This window comes from Cryptomeria japonica, chromosome 11 (assembly GCF_030272615.1).
Source record: "Cryptomeria japonica chromosome 11, Sugi_1.0, whole genome shotgun sequence".
NCBI lineage: Eukaryota > Viridiplantae > Streptophyta > Pinopsida > Cupressales > Cupressaceae > Cryptomeria > Cryptomeria japonica.
In genome coordinates this window covers 51,536,320-51,544,140 of record NC_081415.1, presented here as the reverse complement: position 1 = coordinate 51,544,140, position 7,821 = coordinate 51,536,320, and the positions used below count along the sequence as shown (strand labels likewise).

General features: G+C 33.0%; 2 protein-coding genes across 2 annotated transcripts; both read left to right on the top strand.

The window, feature by feature from the left end:
• The first annotated feature begins 2,173 nt into the window (after positions 1 to 2,173).
• LOC131051378 (glutathione S-transferase F10) lies at positions 2,174 to 3,574 on the top strand. The gene is made up of 3 exons (XM_057985872.2): positions 2,174 to 2,520; positions 2,625 to 2,673; positions 3,064 to 3,574. Exons 1-3 carry the CDS (start codon positions 2,374 to 2,376, stop codon positions 3,516 to 3,518), a joined length of 651 nt encoding a protein of 216 aa, XP_057841855.2. The 5' UTR covers positions 2,174 to 2,373; the 3' UTR covers positions 3,519 to 3,574.
• Positions 3,575 to 6,454: 2,880 nt separating this feature from the next.
• On the top strand, positions 6,455 to 7,821 carry LOC131051377 (glutathione S-transferase F10). The gene is made up of 3 exons (XM_057985871.2): positions 6,455 to 6,790; positions 6,896 to 6,944; positions 7,251 to 7,821. The coding sequence occupies exons 1-3, from the start codon at positions 6,644 to 6,646 to the stop codon at positions 7,721 to 7,723; spliced, it is 669 nt and encodes a 222-aa protein (XP_057841854.2). The 5' UTR covers positions 6,455 to 6,643; the 3' UTR covers positions 7,724 to 7,821.

The following is a 7,821-nucleotide window of genomic DNA, read 5'->3' as shown; positions in this document are numbered from 1 at the left end:
GAAAACCCCTTGACATGAGATTGTGAGAAAACTTGAGCTAGGAGATAGCCAAAACCTATCGTGGCCAAAACATAGTGAGACGAGGCAAGAGGACAACCTTGTTTGATGGACAAAAATAGTCCAAAAGAAGAAGACTATTGACTTGAGATGGTAGTGTAGGCCAAGACATCAATAAAAAGAATCTGAACTGATTGAAGAAATTGTGGCCCAAAACCAAGGGCTTGTAGCATGGAAAGAATGAAAGGCCTATCTAGTCATAGACTCTGGTAAAACTGATTTTGATGAAAATCGAAGGCTGTTGGGAATGTCAAGCCCATTCCATCCTTCCCATATTGCAATAATGTTGTCCAGGATATACCTCAATTTTATGAATCCTTTATGTTCAGGCTTGACAATAAGCAGTAACATGGAGTGCAACTTGAGGGCCAACACTTTGACAATGATCTTGTAAGAGATATTCAACAGAGTGATAGATTGCCAGTTAACGAAATCCTTTGGATCTCTAGTTTTAGGTATGAATTATTTGTTGCCTTAATTAATAAAATTTAGAAGTACACCGTATGGTGGTTACTGCCAACAGTGTCTCAAAAGGATTTGGAGTATTATGTATGTGTTAATGATAGGAGAAGTAATCCAATTTACTCCCTCTATCAAAATATGAAGATCTATAATACTCCATTTCAAAATTATGCTAATAACACAATGCCTTTCTAAAATAGGATTCTCTTATTATGAATCTACATTAATTTTAGATTTACATTTTGAAAGTTTAGAAATCATTTTACAAATCACAAACTTGAACTAAGTCATTTATACAAATTATAATTTTAAACTTACACAAGAAATAAAGAATAGTAAAGGAAAATGATTTTCTCAAAATAAATTAAATAAAGACATATATAATTTACATTATATACTTTTTTTTTCTTTAAAAAATCGAGTAAAAATTTATTAATCATAAAGAAAATTCCAAAGCAAGAAGGGCAAACAACCCAACAAAGAACAAAAAATTACACATTTGTATCCTCTACAACTAACTGCTCCAACATGTGAGAAAATTCTATAGACAAATATCGCCTATCTTTAATATTCCAACCCTGCATTGGATTAGAAGTCCATTTCGCCATACAATCTAATCCGAAACTCTTAACCACTCTTGAGGAATATGAGAAAAGGTAATAGATTCGAAAGACCTACACAATCTTATAATCTGCTGATATCATCTAGTCGCTGCGCATTTAATATATTCACCACCACTTGTGAATCAAATTCATAAATAATCTTTTTCCAACCAAGAACACAACCTCTCTCCATAGCATACAAAATGATGAGGGCCTCCATGTAATTATTTGTATGAAACTCTTTATGAATGTAAAAAAAAAACTCAACAACACCAAAACTATCACAACCAATGCCCCCAATACCAGTATGACCAGAATTCCCCATAGAAGAACCTCAGTATTTATCTTCAAAACTTCTTGAAGAGAAAGAAGTCATCGACCAACCCGATTAATCTGCCTCATAGATGTCTATGTGCCCCTTAGACTAATTTTCAACAAAAATTATACTAATTATAAACATATATTATATAAAATAAACTCAAAACAATTATGATGGGAGTAAAAACATGCTGAATATTTCCATTAAGTCAAGTGGCTGATTAAGAGCACATTAAGCCAGCTTTTTATATTTGAGAATTCCCTAGCATCGTGAATGGCCTGCACACTCTATTTAGCCAGATTAGTTGCAATTTGTAAATTAAATAAAGTTTAATGTTTATCTTTGCTTTCTTTCCACGTTGCATTACGTATAAACGTGCCAAATTGAAGAATTTAATACTAATATCTTTATTATTGAAAAAATTAGTAGTAATATATTTAAATGATTTCACATTGAGGAACTCAATAAGATGCATAGGCACATGAACGAATCGACTTAAATTAATATTCTGAGATTTGGGTATAGAATATTTTGAGAAAATAAATGAGGAGTAGAGATATTCAAACTATTGGTTGAGATTTTTGGATTATTTGTTGTTTTTGTTATGAGAAATGTGACCTTTTAATCTCTGCACTCCTTTTCTGTTTTACTTTTTGGGACACAGTTTTGGATATGTTTTGCAGATTTCTACTTAAAGTTAAAGATTTTGTATACTTAATTTTTCTTTTTTTTTTGTTTTTTGTGGGTTGTTGTGAGTGTTTTATATCAATTTTAAATTATTTTAGTAATTTACTAATATTGAAAGTGGAGTATAAATTGTTATCTCTTCCATTGAAAATTTAAGACAGAGATATCTGTTCCATTACAATCATTTCCTCTTCTCTTATATGACATTGTGTTTTGGGTTAGTTTCTCAATTGAAGATTTGAAAAGATGGGTGTGAAGTTATATGGACCACCCTGGACATCAGGCACCAGAAGAGTGCTTGCATGCTTCTTAGAGAAAAACATTGATTTTGAGCTTGTAATGCTGGATATGTTTGCAGGAGAGCACAAAAAACCAGAGTCTTTGGCCTTGCAAGTAAGAAATCATTCCTATGTTATCATTTTATTGGGTTGTAAGTAACAGAAGAGATTTAGAGAGAGAAGACTCATGTTTATTGTAACTTCAATGTGCATATGCAGCCATTTGGAAAGGTTCCTGTGGTTCAGGATGGAGATCTCACTCTATTTGGTAATCATATTCATTGTATATGTTAAGCATTGTGCTAGTTCTGTAATGATCTGATATATTTAATGTCTGTATTCAAAACTTATGGGTGGAGAAGATAATCATTTTCCATGTTATACACTTATTGTATGTGTTCAAAATTTATTTATTAGGGCATCCTCCATGTGATTTATTTACACTATACATATAGATCTGATTTGAGTAGTGCAGATCTGACTCTCTGTTCTTTGAATATATATAGGTCTGATTTGGGTAGTGGGGATCTGACTCTCTATGCTTTGAATATATATAGGCTTAATTTAGGTAGTGTAGATCTGATTCTATGCCTTTCCTTGTATATATTTAGATCTGATTTAGGTAGCATAGATATAACTTTCTATTGGGTATGTGCAGAGTCAACGGCTATCATGAGATACTATGCAGAGAAATATCCAGGACAGGGTACTCGTCTGCTAGGCAAGTCTTTGGAGGAGAGAGCATTGATTGAACAATGGCTTGAAGTTGAAGGACAAAACTTTGATCCTCATGCTCTTGCATTAGTTCATCAGTTAGTCTTAGCCCCAAGGCTTAATAGGCCTCAGGACAAGGCAATCATTGAGAGCAGTGCCCAAAAGTTGGGTGAAGTATTAGATGTGTATGAAAAGAGGCTGTCAGAGAGTAAGTACTTGGCAGGGGACTTTTACAGCCTTGCTGACCTGGCACATCTTCCTCATACTGAATCTATAGTGAATGATACTCATATGGCATATCTGATTAGGAATAGGAAACATGTGAATGCATGGTGGGAGGATATATCTTCCAGACCTGCATGGAAGAAGGTTTTGGCTATGAAGTCAGGCATTGAATAGCTGAGCTTTCAAAATTAACAAATCCTCTCAATCTGTTTTTTTTCTGATTTTTGAAATAAAAGCACTCCATGTTTTATCTCTATGGAATAATGAAAACATAATTCCTAATTTTTATCTTCATAAAAGTTTGTGCTGAACAGAATTATGAATTTAAGTAAAACGACACGATATGAGCACTCATGTCTGGCTTACTTAGAGGAAATCATGCTTAAGCTTTCCTCCTACCGACATTTGATTAAAAAACTTTTCCAATTGAGAGGTATGTACGTTTTTTTTATCTTCTCTTTGATTTAATATGGATTTTAGATGTATTCATCATATGTGGCCAACTGAGATAATTTTTCACAAAGAAATTTTTGTGATAAAATTTATATAATAATGGATTAAGCTCTTTTTATTATTGATACTGACGATATTATGTTGGAAGATGGAATATTAAAAAATGTGGTATACATAATTTCAAAGTTTTAAAATTTGGACTCGCCACGGACTCGGAAAACCAAAAAATTGGACTCGGACTCAAACTTGTGAAAGACTCGGCAAAGACTTGGCAAAAAACAAAATCGTAGTTTTACAAAAAAACATAAAGAAATTAATGCATTTAGAGAACATAAGAGCCATAATTGAAACATTACATGTCATATGATTTACAAACACTTAATATTTGAAATTTCATCTTTCATACTCCTAGTTTCAAACTTTAAAATGTATAATAGCAGCATAAGTTTATAAATGTTTACAAAATTACATATAATAATATGTCCAAATGTGAAAAACAACAATGAACAAACTAAAGAGAAGACTAAACCAAGGGAAAGATAGAACTAGAGGGTCTAGTTCTAGGAGTCCGATGTAGGTTCCCCAGCTCGCCAAAATTAGGTTGAGGGTAGCACCACTTACTAGGGTCTGAGGGTGAGAGAGAGAGAGGGGTAGAGAGATAGGTCAGAGGTAGAAAGATAGGTCTAGATCTTGGGGGGGAGAGGAGAGAGTAAGATAGAGAGTGGTAGAAAGAGGGGATAGAAGAAGAGTGATAGGGAGATAGATAGGTCTAAAATTCGGGGCAGATAAAGTGAGTGAGATAGAGAGAGCGAGAGAATGCTAATAGGAGCCTACTAATTACTGAAATTTGACTAAGTCTGAAAATTTGAAAGATCTAAAACCTAGAATTTGCATTATAACTCCTAGAGATTTGAAACCACACTCAAAAATCCTACCAATATATACATGAAATATAACTTGAAGTATAAGTCACAAATGTTGTATTTCATGTGTATATTATGATGAAGAGAATGAGGTTGTTTTAGTCTTGTTTCCTCTCCTCATACAAATCCTACAAACCTGTTTTCAACAAGCAACAATGCCAAATGAGTGAAAAAAGTAAAAAAAAACACTTAAAATCATGGTTGGGTGTGTTCAATGAATGGCACGAGTCCGAGTGAAAGACTCGCGCAAATCCTTGGAAAGGACTCGCGAGAACTCGGCTCACGAGTCCTTGGTGAGTCAACTTAGCCCGCCAATGGACTCGCAAGTCTTAACGAGTCCCACGAGTTTTAAAACTATGCATAATTTGATTACGAATCTACTATTTATTTTTTAAATAAATTGAAAAGAATAGAAAATTTAATTTTCAATCTTGAAAAAATTCTTTGTGAAAAAACAAATAATTTTAAATAACTATTAATTAAAAAAAAATGTAAAAGAATTCAAGAAATATAATGTGATAAATAATCTAACCTAAGCTAAATGTCATCCAAAGATATCCAATAAATTTATTTTTAAAAAAATGAAAACTCGATGCTTGCATATGTTAGTAAATCAACCATGCAATATTAGAAAAATCTCTCACCATCGCTGCTACCAGCACTTAACCTGACAATCTACAATTAACTTTGAATCTATATATTTGAATAGAAAGTAAATATTATTCAACACAAAATGTATAATACAATAGTTATGCAATCCACGAAACCTGTTCAGAAAAAAAGATAAATATAATAAATAAAAATACTGGAAGGAAAAGTAAACCAAACAAATCTATAGGTGACCATAGACAAGCATTCCAAAAAGAAATCAATTCAACGCGATCAAACAACATAATAATCTGATTCACTGTCACAATTAAAACATTAATAATTTGTCCTGATGATAGATAATAAAATACAATAAAAAAAATTCCCTATACTATAATCCATTATTATGAAGATTTTACTTAGAAACAATTTTGTACAATTTTCGTGGAGTGGAGAAGCTAAAAAAGTCTAACAGAAACACAAGCAACAGTTTTCAGACATATAAACTTCATATTTTTTATGACTGCTTGTTTTCATGTTTTTTTTCCAAATTAATTCAAATTAAAAAACTAAACTTGTTTTATATATATTATATTCCTTGACAAAATAGAATATCACATTGAATCTCTATTTCTTACGTCTGCTATAAGTAGATAGGAAATCCCAGTACATAAGCTAAAAGTCTCTCACACAAATGCAATATCATAATTAAGAAAAATAATTAATTGAGATTTGTCATTTTTGCTTATTAATTATTTAAATTATATATTTTTTTTATTTAAAATGTGAAACTCATTGATCCATGTTCTATGAGTGGTGGTTCACGAGAACTCATTTCTTATGAGAATGAATGGTACACATAGCACTCATTACACAAAGATGATGTTCACAAAAGTGAAGCATTGAACTTTCTCATAAATCACCCATCATTGCTACTCCAACTCTTGCATCTAGGTGATGCTCACAAAGATGAAGCATTGAAACTTTTGAAAAATCACCCATCTCATTACTACTACAACTCAAACATACTTAACTATGAAATATACCACTTAATTTCTTCATATAGATTACACTTATCCTTAAGTTTCATACTACTTCCACTTAACCAAGGAAAATCTCTTGTTTCGGTATCCTAATTTTTGAGACAGCCACAGCCATTCATTTTCTATCGTCCTTTAGCTCTTGCTTTTATTGGTTTACAGCTGTTTGCAAGTGTTGCTTTGACTTGAATACAATACTTAATATTCCCCTTTCTGAGTTGGAAACAATATACAAGTAAAGCTAGAGGATATTGATTTGTGTTTTGGGTTTGTTTTTCAATTGAAGATTGATAAGATGGTTGTGAAGTTATATGGACCACAATTTGCATCCTGCACCAGAAGAGTGCTTGCATGCTTCTTAGAGAAAAACACTGACTTTGAGATTGTGTTGCTGGATATGCTGGCAAGAGAGCACAAAAAAACAGAGTTTTTGGCCTTGCAAGTAAAGAGATCATACCTTTATTATCATTTTGTTGGGTTTCAAGTAACAGAAGAGATTTAGAGAGAGAAGACTCATGTTTATTGTAACTTTAATGTGCATATGCAGCCGTTTGGAAAAGTTCCTGCAGTCCAGGATGGAAATCTTACTCTATTTGGTAATCATGTTCCTTGTATATGTTTAAGCATTTTGTGGGTTATGTAGTCGTTTGATAAATTTACAGTTGCGTTCAAAACTCATGTGGGTGGGACAGATAATCACATTCCAAGTGATACATTTATTGTATGTGTTCAAAATTTTTTGGTTAGTGGATCTTCCAAGGAATAAATTTTCACTGTATACATACAGATCTGATTTGGGCAGTGTAGATATGACTCTCTGTGCTGTCTTGTGTATATATAGAGATCTGACTCTGTGCTTTCTTGTGTATATATAGACCTGAGTTTCTATTGGATATGTGCAGAGTCGAGGGCTATCATAAGATATTATGCAGAGAAATATGCAGAACAGGGGACTTGTCTACTGGGCAAGACTTTAGAGGAAAAAGCATTGATCGAACAATGGCTTGAAGTTGAAGGACAGAACTTTTGTCCTCATTCTTATGCGTTAATTAATCAGTTGGTCTTTGCACCAAGGGTTAATGCTCCCCAGGACAAGGAATTCATTGAGAGCAGTGCCCAAAAGTTGGGTGAAGTATTAGATGTGTATGAAAAGAGGCTGTCAGAGAGCAAATACTTGGCAGGGGACTTTTACAGCCTTGCTGACCTGTCCCATCTTCCACATACTGAGTATATAGTAAATGCTACTGATAAGGGATATCTGATTAGGAATAGGGAACATGTGAAAGCATGGTGGGAAGATATTTCTTCTAGACCTGCATGGAAGAAGGTTTTGGCTATGAAGCCAACCATTGAAGATCTGAGCTTTCAGAATTAACAAATCCTCTCTTTCTGTAATTTTGTAGATTTTTGAAATAAAAGCACTCCATGTTTTGTCTGTACAGAACAATGAAAACATAAATACCTCTTTTCACA

Bases quoted from the DNA above. Each gene is read 5' to 3' on its own strand.
- LOC131051378 (XM_057985872.2), top strand. From the start codon at position 2,374: ATGGGTGTGAAGTTATATGGACCACCCTGGACATCAGGCACCAGAAGA. The intron at 2,521-2,624 runs GTAAGAAATCAT...GTGCATATGCAG, and splicing joins CAGAGTCTTTGGCCTTGCAA to CCATTTGGAAAGGTTCCTGT. The intron at 2,674-3,063 runs GTAATCATATTC...GGGTATGTGCAG, and splicing joins TGGAGATCTCACTCTATTTG to AGTCAACGGCTATCATGAGA.
- LOC131051377 (XM_057985871.2), top strand. From the start codon at position 6,644: ATGGTTGTGAAGTTATATGGACCACAATTTGCATCCTGCACCAGAAGA. The intron at 6,791-6,895 runs GTAAAGAGATCA...GTGCATATGCAG, and splicing joins CAGAGTTTTTGGCCTTGCAA to CCGTTTGGAAAAGTTCCTGC. The intron at 6,945-7,250 runs GTAATCATGTTC...GGATATGTGCAG, and splicing joins TGGAAATCTTACTCTATTTG to AGTCGAGGGCTATCATAAGA.